Raw genomic sequence first — 16,209 nt, 5'->3', positions numbered from 1 at the left:
CTTAGTAGACTAATATTCTGCTTAAAGAGCTGCCTTTCTATCCTGCGAAAGAGTTCTACTGTAAATACTACCTATGGATGTTCATAGAGGTCACTGCATGCGTGTCTGTCAACAAAGTGCCTCTGAAAGGCACCACCTACTTTTGCTGGGCACAGACCACTTCGCTTTTAAATGGTAATTGCAGTTTTGCTGGAAAAAGTGTTTTCTGGGGCTCTCCATACAGCGGTGCTGGTTAATCTGACAGAGCAGTAGCAATACAGATGTCACCACCGCACTACTGCTGCTGGTTGCTGTCCCGTTCCCAGCCCAGGCATGCAGCACCGGCTACGATAATGTGAAACCTTTCCTGTAGGAACAGGAGACCCGACTTTTAGCCAGACAAGTTAAAGCTCCTGCAGCTAGGAGCAGCTTCACAAACTCAAAGTCCTACCTGCAATGGACAACCATGGGCCCAGCATCCGGTGGGTTACAGGCCTTGACCCGTCGCAAGAAAGCGAGGATCGGGGTGGGGTATTCTGGCACGCCGTGATCGGGCCAGGCCATGAACTGGAACTGTCGTAGCTCTCGCTTCTCACTGGAGCCGTTCTGTTGAAGACAAAGTGGAGTTGTTTTGCATTAGAACAGTCTCATCCTAGGATGGGAACCCACTGATGGGGTAACAAGGTACCCAAGCTGGCTGGGTAACAAGAGGCACATAATGCTGGATCAGGCGTGTGTTGGCCTTTTGCCACTGTAAATTTGGAGGCAAAATGTAGGTTGCGTGCAAGGCTTCTGTAGACATAGACGCTCTGTGGAAAGTTAGCTGATACAGAGTGCAGAGCAGCCCTGTGGGAGTGGAGCAGACTGAAGGGAAGGTGAAAAAGTCCTTTCTGCACAGCATGGGGTCACTACTCGTGTACTCACTGCACTTTCAGGGAAAAACGAATGCTGGGCATAGAAGAGCCACAGCAGCCAGTGCCCTCCCTGCTCCTCTGCATCATGGGTCTCTCTGGGATGGCTGATCAGCCCGTGTCTGCAGAGACTGCCCTGCTCCTGTCTCGCGCTTGGCTGAGTGATCTGTGCAGCAATGCTGCAGGACTGGCTGGGTGACTGCGGGGGGAGAGATGCCTTCCTGGGGCGTGAGTGTGTCCCCATCGCACACTGCTGCGCCCTCTCTGCCGGTGTGGCCCCGACTCAGTCATGCACAGAGGCAGCCCGCTGCAAAGCCTGTTTGCATTGCGGCTGCTAGCACTGCCCCTAGGGATTTCCAGACACTAATGAGGTACGCAGCAGGCAGGAGAGAAGGGCTTGCACACACGTCAGCACAGCCCCTCCATTTGCATTACTAGTGACAGGAGTGGTAAGAATTTACTGCTTCCCATGTTGTCCCTCTAATGGGAGGACAGCTGCTACACGTACACTCGCCAGAGGCAAGCATGGTCCCTGCTCTGGGGCCCACCACAGGGTCTGAATGCATACAGAAGAGCATCAGGTGTCCTGGCAGAAATCCACTGGTGGCCAGATGCACAACCTGCAGACAGTCTCCTACTGTAGCCCAGCTGTGAGAAATGGCCCGTGTGTGGACTAGCCACATGCTTGGCCAAGCTGGGCACAGCCAGCGGCTTCTGCCTGTGAGCGATACACCAGCCCGCAGCATTGGGGAGCAGCTCTGCATTACCTGGAGCAGGAACAGCCCAGCCAGTGCCATACCTTGTACAGTGCAAAGGTGCGGACGGTGTAGGTTGCCAGCTCGACTGTGTCCAACAGGGTCACCTGGATCATCCCATAGGTTTCTGTACCCCGGCTTGGCCAGTACTGGTCACATTTTACCTGCGGGGAGAGGAGGAGAAAGGGTCAGTGCTCGGCTGCTGGCTGGGGCATTTGTGGTGAGGAACAGGGCTCTGCCCTTCAAATGGTAAAGACAGAAAAGAGTAACTGTGCGGGGGGGTCCCAAACACCCAGATTTCCTTCTCCCGGAGTGTCCCAATCCCCAGCAGAAAGGTAACACACCCTGGTCTCCTTTTCACAAGATTCATCCTCAAAGAGGTTTGTCGTTTTTTTTTCCTGGAGCCCTGCAGTTTTTTTTTTCCATTGATGGGGAATGGCAAAGGGACCAAGCCCCCAGACACAGCAGCAAGAGGAGTACCATATGAAGACAGTATGCAACAATTGCTAGCAGTGATTTGTGCCTGCCATAATTTTTCTTCTCTGACTCCTGCTTGGGAAGATGGGGATCTTTGGGGCTGTGCTTGCAGCATCCCCCTGCCTGAGCTCCACCTAGATGGAGAGGCCAGTTACTGCAGGTTGGTGGGAGGAGAGCTGGTGAAGCAGGGCAGGGGAAGTGGCGGTTTCTCTGGGGAAGGCTCTGCTTGAAGGACAGCCAAGGTGAGGGAGATGAGGCCTGTATCCCCACCAGCTCCCTGCTATCCCAGCCCAAAGTCCTCGACCCGGAGGCACTGAGCTAAGACAGGACACAGCTCTGAGTCCAGCATGGTACACAACAATACAACAACAGGCACTGCCTTTCCCTGTAACATCCATAGTCCCCAGGGTGCCCCTGCCAGTGTGTCCCCCAGGCAGCAAACCACTCTGGTGAAAGACAGAACACAGCCCATGCCGGGCCTGGATGCTGACCCTGCCACCTTTTCTGCATTGCCATAGGCTGAAGTGTATTGAGCATCCCCAAAAGACAGCAACCTGCCCTTCTGGCAGGTGGCACATCCCTGCAAATCTTCATCTCCCAGGTGTTTCAAAAACTGCTTCGCAGCAAGGCACAGATGCCGGCTCAGACACAGACACAACTTGCTCTCCCTCTGCGAGAAGACACAGACTGTGGCCAAACCACTCCGTCAGACCCTTCCTTCAGGCAGTGCTGTCCCATGACAAAAACTTTGCTGCTCTCTGGAGACCCCCGGCCTTGCAGCATCTTTTATCTTCCCCCTGCCAGCTCTGCAGCCAGAGCACTTTGAGCTACTGGTTACAGCTCCTGCTACAGCCGACTTGGCAGAGAGCCCTAACACATCCCCAGGGCCCCATCCCTCTGCCCCCTTCATCTCTCTGTGCATCCCTCCCTGCTCACCTGCTGATGCCCTCCTTCTCCTCCTATTCACAGCTCAGTATTTGCAAACTACTCCTCCGGTTTTGTTCTCTCCAGCCCCAAGCTCCCTATTTAATTTGGCACCTTGAGCATCCCTATTTCATCTGGCACCCGGCTCCTGCGGTGCCTGGCTGACAGGAGGAAGACTTCATTCCCACCCATGTGCACTGCACCGAAAATGGTTTCCCGCCCTAGGAGAGAGGAGTGAATGGAAGATCATCTGTGCTTGTCAAGGAATAGTAAACTTAATTATTAGCCGAGCGTGTTTACAGGGGAATGTGTGGGAAGGGAAACAACAGGCTTAATTAGAAATCAATGAAGTTCTGTCTTTTAATTGAAGGCACTTTAAGCAGGGTGGGGCTTGTGAGAGCTAAGAGCCCTCATCCTGCACTCTGGCTGCTGGAGTGCGGCAACCTGGGGTCAGAGGGATGCATCTCTCCCTGCTTTTTTTGGGTCTGCTCTCAATAAGTCCTGCCTTGGCAGAAGGGCCTGGAGCAAAGCTGCCTGATGGGGTACTGCAGGCGCCTGCACGCCCAGAGCAGTTTCTGCCCAGGGTCTCCGGCCATTCAGGCTGTTGTGCTGCCTTGGATTTCTGTTCCCAGCGTGGCGGGTCCTGCACAAACCTCAGAAGATTTCTCTTCCTTGCTTGGCACAGAGCAGCCCATAATTTTACACTGACTAGCTGCAGAGCGAACAACTTGGAGGTCACAAACCTTATTTCACAGCTAAACTGATCCTATCCTCACAAGTGGGTGGTAGCTGCAGCTGCATCTCCGGCCACCTGAGTTTGCCTTGCTGGCTCAGGGATGCTGTGACCCCTTCTCCGAAGGAGGGGAAGGCAGAATGGCATCCTGCAAATGCTGGGGACAGTTGCTTGCTGTGTCGCGCTCGGTGTGGTTTGCAGAGGAGCAGCACAGCATGTCCCCGTGCCTGAGCCCGCACCTCGGGGAGAACCTCCTGCCACCCACATGCTACAGGGCTGTGTGTGCTCGAGCACAAAACAAACTTCAGAGGAGTTCCCTGTGCGGGATAATAGCAGCGCTGGGCTGGTAATTGAAAATTATTTATTCATGACCAGATAAGAGTCAGTCACATTTTCTGCCAAATTTACCCATAATGTTTATGCCCCATTTTCAAGCTCTGTAAATTTTATGCTGAAGCCGATGCACTGTGGCACTAAAGCAGATAAGAGATGTTTTCTTCTGGCAGTGCTTGCTTCTCATTAACTTAAGGAGCACAGTAATGTCCTGAACAGCCATTTATTGCAGCTTTGCTGAGTGGTTCCTGTCCCTCCCCTTTGATGCCCTGTGCCCAAGAGCAGCCGGGCACCTCTCCCCAGCTCAAGAGCTGTGCTCTGCTCCTGGCCCCACTCGCAAGCTCCAGATGGCACCACTGCCAGCAAGAGGGCTGGAGCGGGACATGGCCAGGCCCTTCTTCCCCAGAGCCCTTGAGCACCAGCCTCTTTGCACCCCTGCCTGGGGACGTGAAGTGCCAGGGTAGATCAGGCCCCAGGGATGGCTGCTTTGTGCTCTGGGCTGGAACAGAACAAGCCACGGCGCTGTTCTGGGAGACCTCGCTCTGCCGGGCTCTTGGGGATAGCCCAGGGTAGGAGAAATCCTGCTTTAACACCTCTCTCGTGCAACATACCCCGGCTGGGACGCGCCACGCTCGCAGATTCGGGAAAGCTAATCTACAATGTGTGTTTCTGAACTGCTACCAAATGATTCTGAAACTGATTGTAAAGCTTTGAAGGCAGCTAAATTGCACAATCCAGCCATTTCTATCCTTTATGTGCCTCTCGCTTTGTGAAAACATGAAAAAGGGAGGATGATTTGGACCATCAAGCCAGCTGAAATTGCAGACCATAAAAGCTGATGCTCTTTAAAGATTTTTTTTTCCCCCTGCAGCTCAGGAGCCCTTTAAAGCAGTGTCACCCCGACAGGGCTGCAAAACTGCTGCTGGTCCCAGTCGGCTTATCTACACACAGCACTGCCAAGGGGAGTTGGGGAGCTCGCTTGGGAAGGTGGCAGAGCCTGCTCTGCAATGGGCATCTCGCCATGAGGCCCTGCTGCCCACCCCAGGCTCCGCAGCTGGACAGTCCTGTGCCTGTGCTGAAGCCCCTGGGCAAGGGGACTTTCAAGCAAGGTCACTCATGGGTAACACTGTGACACCATGTGACTGCCTGGAGCAGTGCTGTCCCACTGCAGCGTGAGCATCAGCAGGCAGCAATGCTGCAGGAACCCAAGAGGTTGCATGAGATGAGATTTGAAGGCTCTGGAGTGCAGTAAACTGTAAAACAGTCACTCATGCTGACAGCTGGGAGCAATGGGCACGGATTGGGATCTTCCTTGGTCCCAAAAAGGTATTCTCCTTAGTGAGTTCTAGCCATCACCAAAGGGGGATGAGGAAAAGCAGAGCAGGAAAGTGGCTGAAAGCCATCCCGCCTTGGAAGATGATGGAGAAGCCAACAAAAAAACCCAGAGAAAATAATCTTCTGCAAGTCCACACCCCAGCTCCCCACCAGGGCCCTCCTGTGAGTGGGTGCCCTGAGGCACCTACAGGGTCCAGCAAACACATCCAGGGAAGCCATTGCTGTGCTGGGCTGGCTCAAGTCAGGAGTGGCCGGGCTTCCCCACTGCCTCCCCTGGCAACCTGCCTCTCCTGCAGTGCCTGAGAAAACGGCCCATTTCTCATTAGTGCTGGGGATGTGCCAAAGAGCCAGCAGGGCATGGGCAGGCAGTGTCAGGGGGCCAATGCTCTGGTCTGGGTCCAGTCGGATCAGCCTAGAGCCCGTGGGCAGCACGCCTGGTCAGGCAGGCTGCTTGCAGCTTCTACAAGGGCTTTGGCCACCCCTTGCCCATGACAGGGATTCAGAGTGCCTGTCCCGTGACCACAAGCCTGACCACACGCACCGTGTTTGGGACAGAAAGCAATACTGCAGGAGGTAAAACATGACAGGGAGCATGCTGGGGGGAGATAACGCATGGCTCAGCAGCACAGGCGTCTCAGGCAGACAAGCGCCTGTGGGGTCAGAGGAAACCCGTTATCTTCAAGAAACATGCACTTTGGAGTGTCTTCGCATAACTAAGCAGCCCAGAAGTTATGTGAGTCAGGACTCCAGGCACGGATTTACTTGGCAACCTAAAAGGGTTTTCCCTCGTACTTCAAATATACGCTCTATTACTGAAATGTGAAGGCACAAAGAAGACTCCACCTAACCCCCAGCTGCAGAGAGCAGTTGATCAGCAGCTTCTGATCTTGCTTAGCCCATATGCTAAGCCCTGAGCCCCAGGACAGGTCAGGTTAATTTACCTCCCAGTCTGGGCTGGGGTGGGTGACGGTGGCCACAGGACACAGCAGGCAGGGCTGTGCAGCGGGAAGCAGAGTGCAAAGCTGGGGTTGGATCGCTAGAGGCATCTCGTCTCCAAGGAACACTATTTTTCCCTGCAGGCTGTAGGGCATTTGTAGAGACGGGGAAGCCCATGAACGAAGCCTGCTTTTGTACATGCAGGGAAAACAGATCTGTTTTGCCACGGTGATCGGTTGTTCCAGTTGCTTCCTCCCAGCCAGCGTGGGCTAGGACACCCCTGCGAGCGTTTCGGTGCTAAAGCTTTGAAACTGAGGGAGAGTATGCGGACAAAAGTTTTAACTAAACCCAAACTTGACAGTTTCTGCTTCTCAAGAACGAGCTTATTGGGCTAAAAATAACCAGTGCTTCACAGCTTGAGCACACAGCCCCTTCTCCTGCTGTTGGCATGGCAACACTAAAATATTCTGCAAGTACAAATGCTCACCGCTAAAATTTTACTTTTAGGAACAAATTGAATCACGAGAGGCAGAAGCTGCCTCCTGCTTGGCTTTGCCTGAAGGTTGTTATCCGGGCACGGGAGCACTTCGGTCGCAGCTTACGAACTCCTCCTTCAGGGGCTGAGTGAGACCCTCTGTCACGAGACGCCATAAGCATCATCCACAGCGAGGGCTCCTGCTCCTTCCTCTTCACGTCATGCCTTCCCCATGGTCTGCAGGCAGCTTTGCATTTATTACATCAGAATATCTAATCTTGGCAGTATGAGCCGATCGTTTATACATGTTGTCATTGGACAAGGCACAAATTAGTCTTGCTATTGCAATGAGACCCTGTCAGCCGTTCCCCTGCATCGGCAGAGATGCCAGGGCCCTGTCAGGCTGCAGGATGCTGCTGATACCACCTACCCGTTGCAGCTTCTCAGCTTCTGGGATGCAGGCCCCAGGCTTTCGGGGACTGTCAATGCTCCCTGTCTCAGAGCTTTCCTGTCTCCCTTTAGCGTGAGTGATGTGGGGAGGGAAAGGATGGGTGTGCATGCAGACACGCAGGCAAGACAGGGGTTAATGAGCAGCACAGAGACAGGAGTTTTTGCCACCCTTTTGCCCCACAGGGATACGCTTACATGGCACTTGTCGCTGAGGTGCCTGCAGCAGTAAGCCACACCACTCGACCTGCCTCTCCCTGGATGCCCTTATGCTGCAAAGTGTTCCCCCATCCCTCTCCCTCTCTCCTGCCCCTACCACCAGCCCCAGAAAGGAGAGGAAGCACACACTGTACCCTGGACTTCTCCTCCAGCCTGGTCATCATGACTATAGTTGCTGTTCTCTGTTCCCACACCATCCTCCAGAAGTCGCTGAGAGTTTCTGGCAGAGGTCCCTGCGTGGCGATGTAGGCATTCTGCTTCCGATACCCATCAATGTAATTGGCATTGATGTAATCACTGCCTGGGACCCCTGTGGAGAAAGAGGGCAAAGCGTTACTCCAGGGGCAGCTCACGACCCTGTGCCTATCACTCTGCTGGGCGCTGCAGGCAGGGGAAGAGGCTGGCATGTTCACAAGGCTCTTGACACGTCTCCTTTACAGGGTGATGCCAGAATCTCTCCCAGGGATCCTGCAGAGGACAGGGATGGTGGCTGAACAAAGAAGAACCCTTTGTAACTCCCACATTAATGCAACAAGCAGGCAGCACCAAAGCACAGAGACAGCTGCCACCCGCACACAAAGGGAAATTCACAGGCAGGAATATTAAGGAGCTCGTTTGGCCCCAAGCAACTGATTGAACTAATTGTCTTAAATTCACCACCTATTTGTTATGGTCCTACAGCACCTTTTAAAAATGAGCCTGCTTCATTAGATTGTCTCTGCTCACGGGGGATGTCAGGCAGGGATGTCCTCCCACCCCTCCTGCAGGGACAAATACCCCAGAGGAGTCAGAGCCCTTCCTCCCACCACCTCTGAAACCCTCTTCAGTGTGAGACCCCCCCCTCTGCTGCCTGCTGGCAGAGGCTGCTCCAGCTCCCACTTTGCCTCCACCGCTTTACAGAAAGGAATTTCTTGTAAAGGCCTTTACAATGCAAACACATAGTTACTAAAATAAATGCGTCAAAGCAGAGGCCTGGGGCTGTGTTTCCAAACCCTGCTCAGCATGGGCTGCCCGGGCTGCAGGGAGGGAAAGCAGCAGGAATCTCCTTGTCTCCCAAGCGAGCGCATCTGCATTTCATTAGAGGAAGGAAATAAAGCCGGGGGTCTCTCCCTCGTCCTTTTGTCCTGCAGAATTTTCTACAGGTCCCAACAGTCTCCAGCAGATACAAAGTGCTGGCGGCTCTGGGGGAGCAGCAGCAGCTGGAGTGAAGCACCCGGCTCCCTTGGCATGGGCAGCGGGGACCTGGCAGGGCGCTTTGGGAACGGTTCCCAGGAAGACACAGACACTACTTACAGCAACTGTGTCAGGCTGGAAAACAGGGATTCCCCCATGTGCTCACCCCACAGCTGTCTAACAGGGTTTGCCCACAATCAGGCTTGCCAGGCCTTCGCATAGCTTCCGCTGCTTCACAGGCCTCGCTGCAAGGGACTGTTTGGACCCCTTCCTCCTCCCACAGAGGATGAGTGGTGTATTAGCATTAGAAAAGACTCTTCCATCCCAAGAAAAAAAACTGTAGTGACTGCAGGACCATCTATAAGCCAGGCCCCAGTCTCTTCCCCAAGTAGGGGTGCAATGAATTAGCTGCATCTTCCTCATCCCCCATGAGTGGGCTCAGTTCTGGTGGGCAGAGCTGGGTGCTGATTTATAAACCAGTGGGACCGGGTGAGCCTGGGCTCTGGTACCTGCACTCCAGCTCCTCTGTGTGCAAGGGGACTGCAAAGCAGGCACTAAAACCATGTATTAGCCCAGACTCAAGAGATGTGAGGCGGTTCTTGGAGCCATCAGGGGCAGTGCTATGAACACCAGGGCCTGATGCATCTCCCATGGAGCAGAGGAATGTGTGAGCCTGATGTCCCAGGGGAGGGGGCACCCCTCATCCTGTGCAGCTCTGGGCACTTGGGAGCAAACACCGACAAGTGCCAGAAGAAGATACCAGCCCTGCAGTCGTGTTGGGACAGAGGATGTGTCCCATGGCACTGTGCTAACAGTGCCATGTCCCACCGTGTGCCGAGGAAGGCAGCTGAAGTCACACAGCAGGGCCAGCAGTGAGAAGGGTGGCTGCTGGCACAGACATCTCTGCTGGCACCAGCAGTACCAAGAAGCAACCCCACGGGGCACACTGCTAGGAGGACATTGGGAAAGCAGGGACAGCTCTGCAGAGCCCTTCCTCTCTTCTTGCCAGCATTTTGCTCACACATTTGCTCACGCTGATGCTAGATACATTTCTAGGTGTTTGCTCCTGCTCAACTGACAACTGGGTAAAAGGTAGTCCCTTGCTACAGCCAAGTTCAGCTGTTTGCTCGGATACCCACTCCAGAGTCACTCTTACCATCGATGGAGGTCAGGATGACGCGTGAGTGGTCGTAGGCGATCACATTTGCATAGCGGTTTTTTGGTTTATTCACTTCCAGGTTGGAGTTCTCCCAGGTGAACTGCTGCCCTGGATCAATGGACTGTGGAGAGAAAGAGAGGGAGGGAGTCAGGAGCGGTTACAGCACAGTGGGACGCTGCAGCACACGGGCGTTTCAGTCAGGAAATCTGCATGTCTCCACACACCCCTCCCCAGGACAGATGAAGCTTCTGTGGGTGTCCCCAGCAGCAGCCCCCGTACCGAAACCCAGTCCCCAGTGTGACCTGCCTCCTGTGACCTGCAGGCAAAGCAGCCCCTAGCTAGGGCAGCCTGCTGCAGGTGAGCCTTCACCTCCACTCTCGCTGTGTGCTCATCCTTTCCTCTGGAGCTACCCATCAGCAGAAATTTGGTCTTATGCCAGGACTCCACAGAGACCTGACTGTGCAGTTCTTGACCTAGTGGTTTTATTAGCTGTTGAACTGCAGTTCCCTGAAATACAGCAAGCCCTGGGTGTCTTGAGCCCCGGGAGCTTTGGGTATTAGTCCTGCAAGACAGCCTATGAGCTTTTGCCAGGGAATAGTCATGAAAATTGATAGGTTACTATCCACTGCTCCAGCTACTTATGCAATGTAAACATCTCTCGTTTGAGTTAATAGAGTGACAAGGAACTATAAACCTGGAGAAGAGACATGGTTATAAATCTTGGCCAAAGGCCCTCACACTATGCAACTGCCTGAAAAGCACACATCCCTGTCCCACCTGCATCCTGGCCTTGCACACCCAGTGCTTCTCCCATGAGCCACATGCTGGTGCACCTGGTGCATGGCTCCTCCTTGGCCTGGCAGCCCCTTCCCAAAGCCTTTCCTGTCGTCTTTGTCCAGGCACAAAACAAAGGGAAAAAGGACCATCCCCAAAGCATTCCTCTGAGATGGGATGGCCTCTTTGGTTGAGAGATACATGAGGCACGCAGATAAGACAGCTGCCTCATGCAGGGACTTGCTCCGCACATGCAGCTCTGGGCAAGCCCGGGGCAGGCAGCTACAGCAGAAATCAGTCATCCCATTGAACCCCCTCCCCCCGAAATTACCAGCACAGTCAAAGCCTTCTTAAAATCATGTTCCAGCTCAGGGTCCCCGAAGCTTTGCTGGCCCACAGGCAAAAGTATTGAGCCAACAGGCCAGGGGAAGCACCGCGTGTTATCCTCTCTGCAGGCATCCACATTCATTGCTTGGCAGAGAGCCATGTCAGAAGGGTTCTCAGACAGCAAAACGTCCGCGAGTCTGTCAGCTCTGGATCAGCTGTGAGCAAAAGGCTGAGCTGGGAAGCACAGCTCCCTGACTGGGCTGACCTGGCCGGCCCTCATGGCCCCTCTGCTCAGCCCCATCAACCACCTTCTGTGCTCAAGGTGACACCCATCGTTGTCCCCTACTCTCCTGCCCTATTGAGCAGGCATTTCCCAAGCCGCCAGCAGTGGGTGCAGCTCAAGAACGGAGCACAGGCACTGCCCGCATTGCTGCACCGGCCCTGAGGACTTTGCAGCACGCGCAGGGCACGGGCCAGTGCTGTGACAGGTGGCAGTCCCCCGTCCCCATGTGTGGCCCACGCCGCCAGCCCTCCCTGCAGCAGCAGACTGCCTGCAGGCAGAGGGGCGAACTCTGACGAAAACGCGCAGGAGGATGTGACATCACAGTAATGCTAATAGGTAGTTTGGGAAATGTAGTATGTAAATAGACATTTCCTACAGAAAACCTGTAATTTTCTATTATCAGCATAATAAGCAGGCAGCAGCAGCGCTCAGAGGCGCTGCAGCAGGGATGGTGGGAGTGGAGACCACAAGCACCGCTTCTGGCTGGAAACTCACTGTCCTGGCTGCCACAGCCCCTGCACACCTCTGCCCAGGCACAGAGATGACCCAGCGCAGCTCACGGCTCTCTGGGGCACTTCATTTTGTTCAGGCACCTATATTTTGTTTTCACAATAGGCTGCTCACTGGATCGCCTCTTTGGATGCTCTCCTCCCTCAGCTGTGTGGCAGGGATGACTGCTGCCCACCTAATGGACGATAGAAATGGTCAAAGACATGAAAAAGTAAGAGGAACAAAATGTATAAGGACTTCTTTGTTTGGAGTAGAGAGGACTTAGAGGGGTTTTGATACTGGTATAGTCAATCCAGAGCACACTGAAGGAGAAGCACAAATAGACAAACAAAGGAGGAAAATCCCCCAATGCCCATTAAGGACATAAATAACATTTCTTTTTCAAAAAGGTGGCCTTAGTCAGCACAGACAGCCCATGCAGAGAGCTGGCCAGGATGGCACTGGAGCTGAGACTGGCCCTAAAGATATGAGTGAGCATTTTCTTGCTGCTGAGGAGCAACACAAGAAAGCAGCAGCCCTGCTTGCACCTTGTGAACACTCACTCAGTGCCGGGCACAGGTGGGTGCTGGAGGGAGTCCTCCCTTTGCAGCAGAGGCAGGGAGAGCTCGGTGCAGTTGTTTGCGCTCAATGTATGCTGCAAATCACTGCCAAAAGGCTGCAGGGCTGCCCAAGCTGTGGGGTGCAGTGTCTTTGCACAGCAAGCCTATGTCCTGCCACAGCGGTGGAAAGGGTTATTTCCTGGGGGAGACAAGGCTGCCAAGAGCCCCCAGAACTGAGAAGAAGCATCAAGGTGTTGCCATTAGGGTTAATTGCTTTGATGTGCAACGTGGATGTGCAGAAATGGTCTAATCATCAGCAGCCTCTTAAGAGGGCAAACAGGTGAGAAAGTCAGAAGTAATACAGCACCTGAGTGCAAAGAGGCTCTAATTAAATACTCCTGCAAATTAGTGACTCATTTAGAAGTAAAATGATTTAATTTAAACTCTGGTGATGAATTAATGTACACCTGTTCCCCCCTTTAAGGCAAACAAATGAGTAAATAAATGGGAGGATGATGGGCTGCTTGGAGCGCAGTTGAAGCCCTTACACGGAGTGGTGGTTGGCAAGTCTTGTCCCATCTCCGTATGATGCTCTGCAGCCCCTGACTACGGCAGCAATGCCTCATCTCCCCAGCTTGCTCCACAACTGCCCGGGCACTGAGAATCTGCTCTTGTTCCTTTCTGGGGCTCATGGGAATCACTGCTTCATCCCCAAAATTGATCAGAGTAACACTTTCAACTCATTCTTCCTAGAAAGCAGAAGGGCTGGAAAATTGGAAGGAAATGAGCCAGGAACAAACTTAAAAGCACCATGACTTTTAGTTTTGCTTTGCTTTAAAGTGACAGGGGAGATGTTGTAAGACAGCAAGTGCAAATTAAGGAAAAGCCCAATTAGTAAAACTCCTCCTTCCCAGCATGGAAGTGCAAGGAGCAATCTCTCCAAAGCAGCTCAGGGATCCCTGCTGCTACTGCCATCAACATAAAGGCAGAGCCAGACCATTGAAATGGGATTGGAAAAAGGATCCTTCCTCGAGAGCACTTTACAAATGCATTGAAAACATCCCTGGGTGCCAGTTTGTCTCTCACATATGGTCCACCTTGCGTTTGCTGCTCCTCTTCCTCAGTACAGCTCCAAAATCCTTCTGCATGCAGAGTCCCTGCGGCTGCCTCTGCTGCTGGCAGGCATGGGCATCGTGCGCAGGCAGACCTTTGGGACAGCCCAGCAGCTCGGCTGGCCCTGGCTGTGGCAACCCAGGAGCTGGGTGGCCATGGCCCCATGCTGCTCAGCAGCCCAGGCGGCTGCACCAGGGCATGGGGAAGGGAAAGCACTCGGGCTGTGAATGCTTCCTGGCCTCCTGTGAAATCAACCACATTAGCACAGGCATTGACCACTGTCAATCTGTGCTGTGTCTCAAATGAGGACATAATGTGCTCCTGAATCAATTGCTGGCAGCGCTTCAGCCTTATTATTCTTATTACTGGAACGTGAGTGCTGCATGCCTGCCAGGCAGCTTCCCGATTAGCCCATTAAACCCGCAACACACTGCTTCCTGGGTGCGATCTGGACCCCCGGGTCCAGCACCTCCTGGGCTCACCGGCCCCAGGGACCCAAGCACCTCTCCCGCTGCCTAAGCTGCCTTGCCAGGGCTGCAGACATGGGAGATGCAATGTGATGCAATGTCCTTGGTGGCTTCAAGGGAAATGCAAGCAAACAGGGGATTTGGGGGAGGCCAGAAGTGTTTCTCTCCATAAAAAACTGTGGGGAAGGTGCTGCAGCCTCCCCATGGCATTGGGAAGCAGGAGCAGAGTCAAATCTCATGCACAACCTGAAGACTATCATACCAGGCAGTGGCACGCTGCCTGGCTCTTATCACCTCCAGCTTGCTCTGCTCCCTGGGGCCATCCACTGGAGGGACATGATGAAGGGACTGGGCATGAGGGGCAATGGCCACAAGTTGCAGTTTGGATGTAAGGAAAAAATTTTCCCCTGGGAAGGTGGTGCAGGACCTAGCCCAGAAATGGCAGCAGCCACGAGGGAGCAGGAACCAGCCCCGGTCAGAGCCAGTCTGTCCTGTGTTTGCTAACAGCAACAAAGGGGACAGCAGCGCTTGGCTTGCTGGATCCCACAGTGAAGGTGCAAGATGTGGTACGAGTGTGTACACTTGTTTGTACCAGTGTAGGCACCCCTCATCTGAGGACAGGATCCTGCTCCATGTCCATGCGCTGCAGCGTGGGAAGGTGGCCCACAGGAGGAGCTCCAACATAGCTGCAGCGCCTGCCACAGCCCGCAGATAAATAATTAAGGGGCTCTGCCTCCCTTCTACTTATTTAATTCCATTAATCCCACACTGTAAATTCACTGTAGCTCTCACTGTACACTAAAAATGAAATACTCTCCTGGTGCGGCTGGGACAGGAGCTGCTGCCAGACCCTTGCTCCCCCCAGCTCTGCTCCATGCCCAGGAGAGCATGGTGGGGCTGTGCTACGCCCCATGCCACAGCGGCCGCCAGCAGCTACCTGTGCCTGCAGCTGGCTCAGCTCCCAGCACCCGCCGTTCAACCTCTCCTGTCGCACCAGGGGCACCAGCAGGTCCACTTGGGATTGCTCCCTGCTCCTCGGGGGTGAGGGCTAACCCGCAGCTCGGAACCCTGCTATTGCTGCAGCCAGCTCACAGCTCTCTCTGTGCTGGCTTTGTTGCACAGGCTACTCAGCCGCGCGGGCTGGCAAACTGGTGTGAGCAATATTATTTGTTCTCTGACCTGCGGGAATGGAGGCCAGACGGCTCCGAGAAATCTCTGCCACCCTCCCTGCTCTCTTCCCAGGCGTGAGGGGAGGTGCTGACAGGTCTTGTTTTGTGTCACCTGTGTCTAGGTTACCCTGCTATTGCTTGCAAAGCCAAGGCAAACGCCAGACTGATGGCTCTGGGCACCTGGCCTCAGTGGTTAAAAGTGCTGTTAAATATTTGCTCTCTGCCTGGGGTGCCACTGCTCCTGGAACGTGAGCCATCTATAAACAGCCCTGCACCCCATGGAGATGTTAGCCTGCTAGGCTGCTCTGCAAAAACACTTAAAATGCAACAATTCCAAAGCACAGCCAAACAGCAAATGGGCCTTGGGGGTTCATCTATGATGCCTTCGTTCCTTGGCTCTCCCTGCTCAACTGTGCTATGCCCAGTCCCACGCCACTATCATGCTGGGGGAAATGGGGTCGGGGCCTCTGTCTTTCGAAGCGCTGGGTCACCACTCAGCGCTGTGTAGGTCTGGGGCTCACACAATCCCAGGGAGTGCTGAGGCTGTATCATCACTTCATGACTGCAATTGCACAGAATTTGGAGAGCTGTGGTTCCCTGCCTCTCCCCGTGTTGGGAAGCACAAGGTCCCGCAGGGGCTGCACAGCCTGCTCCTCTCCCACCTCCGCTATTTCCGCATCCACTCTGCAGATTCCCTTACTCAGCAATGCATGCCGTGCCCATCCTGCCCTCCAACCACAGGCCCCAAAGAGAGCTGCTGTCATGTCAAACCTGCACACACGGGGACCAGGATGAGAGCAGACCCATCGCCACAGCAATCCTGCACAGGCAGCTGTTGTTCTCTGCAAACTCAATCCAGGATTTTTCTCACTGGCATCTCAAATGGGAAATGACTGTACTGATCCCCACCTGCCAACAAGGGGCAACCACTTCTGCTTTGGGGTCTATGCTAGTATCAAACACCGTATAAGCCTGTCATGTTCAGTAATTTCTAGCTGATGAGGAGTCAAATGCAGCAGAATCCAGGGGAAAAAAAATTACATGCAACAATCAGCTACTTAATAGCTGCTTCAACATGAAAAGTACAACTGATTGGTGCTCTCAACCAGCCATGATATTCTAAAGAAAGAGAAATGAGAAGAGAGAGGCTCATGAAAACAGCTAAGAGAAT

The 16,209-nt window shown here is 53.8% G+C and overlaps 1 protein-coding gene across 5 annotated transcripts in view; it reads right to left on the bottom strand.

Moving 5' to 3' along the window:
- Positions 1-16,209, bottom strand: part of PTPRF (protein tyrosine phosphatase receptor type F) — a 390,558-nt gene that overhangs the window by 9,400 nt on the left and 364,949 nt on the right. For all 5 annotated transcript variants that reach the window (XM_054210595.1, XM_054210596.1, XM_054210597.1 and 2 more), the window contains 4 exons: positions 9,854-9,977; positions 7,659-7,834; positions 1,690-1,809; positions 431-585 (listed from right to left, as the gene is read on the bottom strand). In XM_054210595.1, coding sequence (XP_054066570.1) covers positions 431-585; positions 1,690-1,809; positions 7,659-7,834; positions 9,854-9,977 — 575 coding nt within the window. The remainder of the gene's footprint in view (positions 1-430; positions 586-1,689; positions 1,810-7,658; positions 7,835-9,853; positions 9,978-16,209) is intronic.

This window comes from Rissa tridactyla, chromosome 8 (genome assembly GCF_028500815.1).
Source record: "Rissa tridactyla isolate bRisTri1 chromosome 8, bRisTri1.patW.cur.20221130, whole genome shotgun sequence".
Classification (NCBI taxonomy): Eukaryota; Metazoa; Chordata; class Aves; order Charadriiformes; family Laridae; genus Rissa; species Rissa tridactyla.
This window is presented reverse-complemented; position numbering and strand designations above follow the sequence as displayed.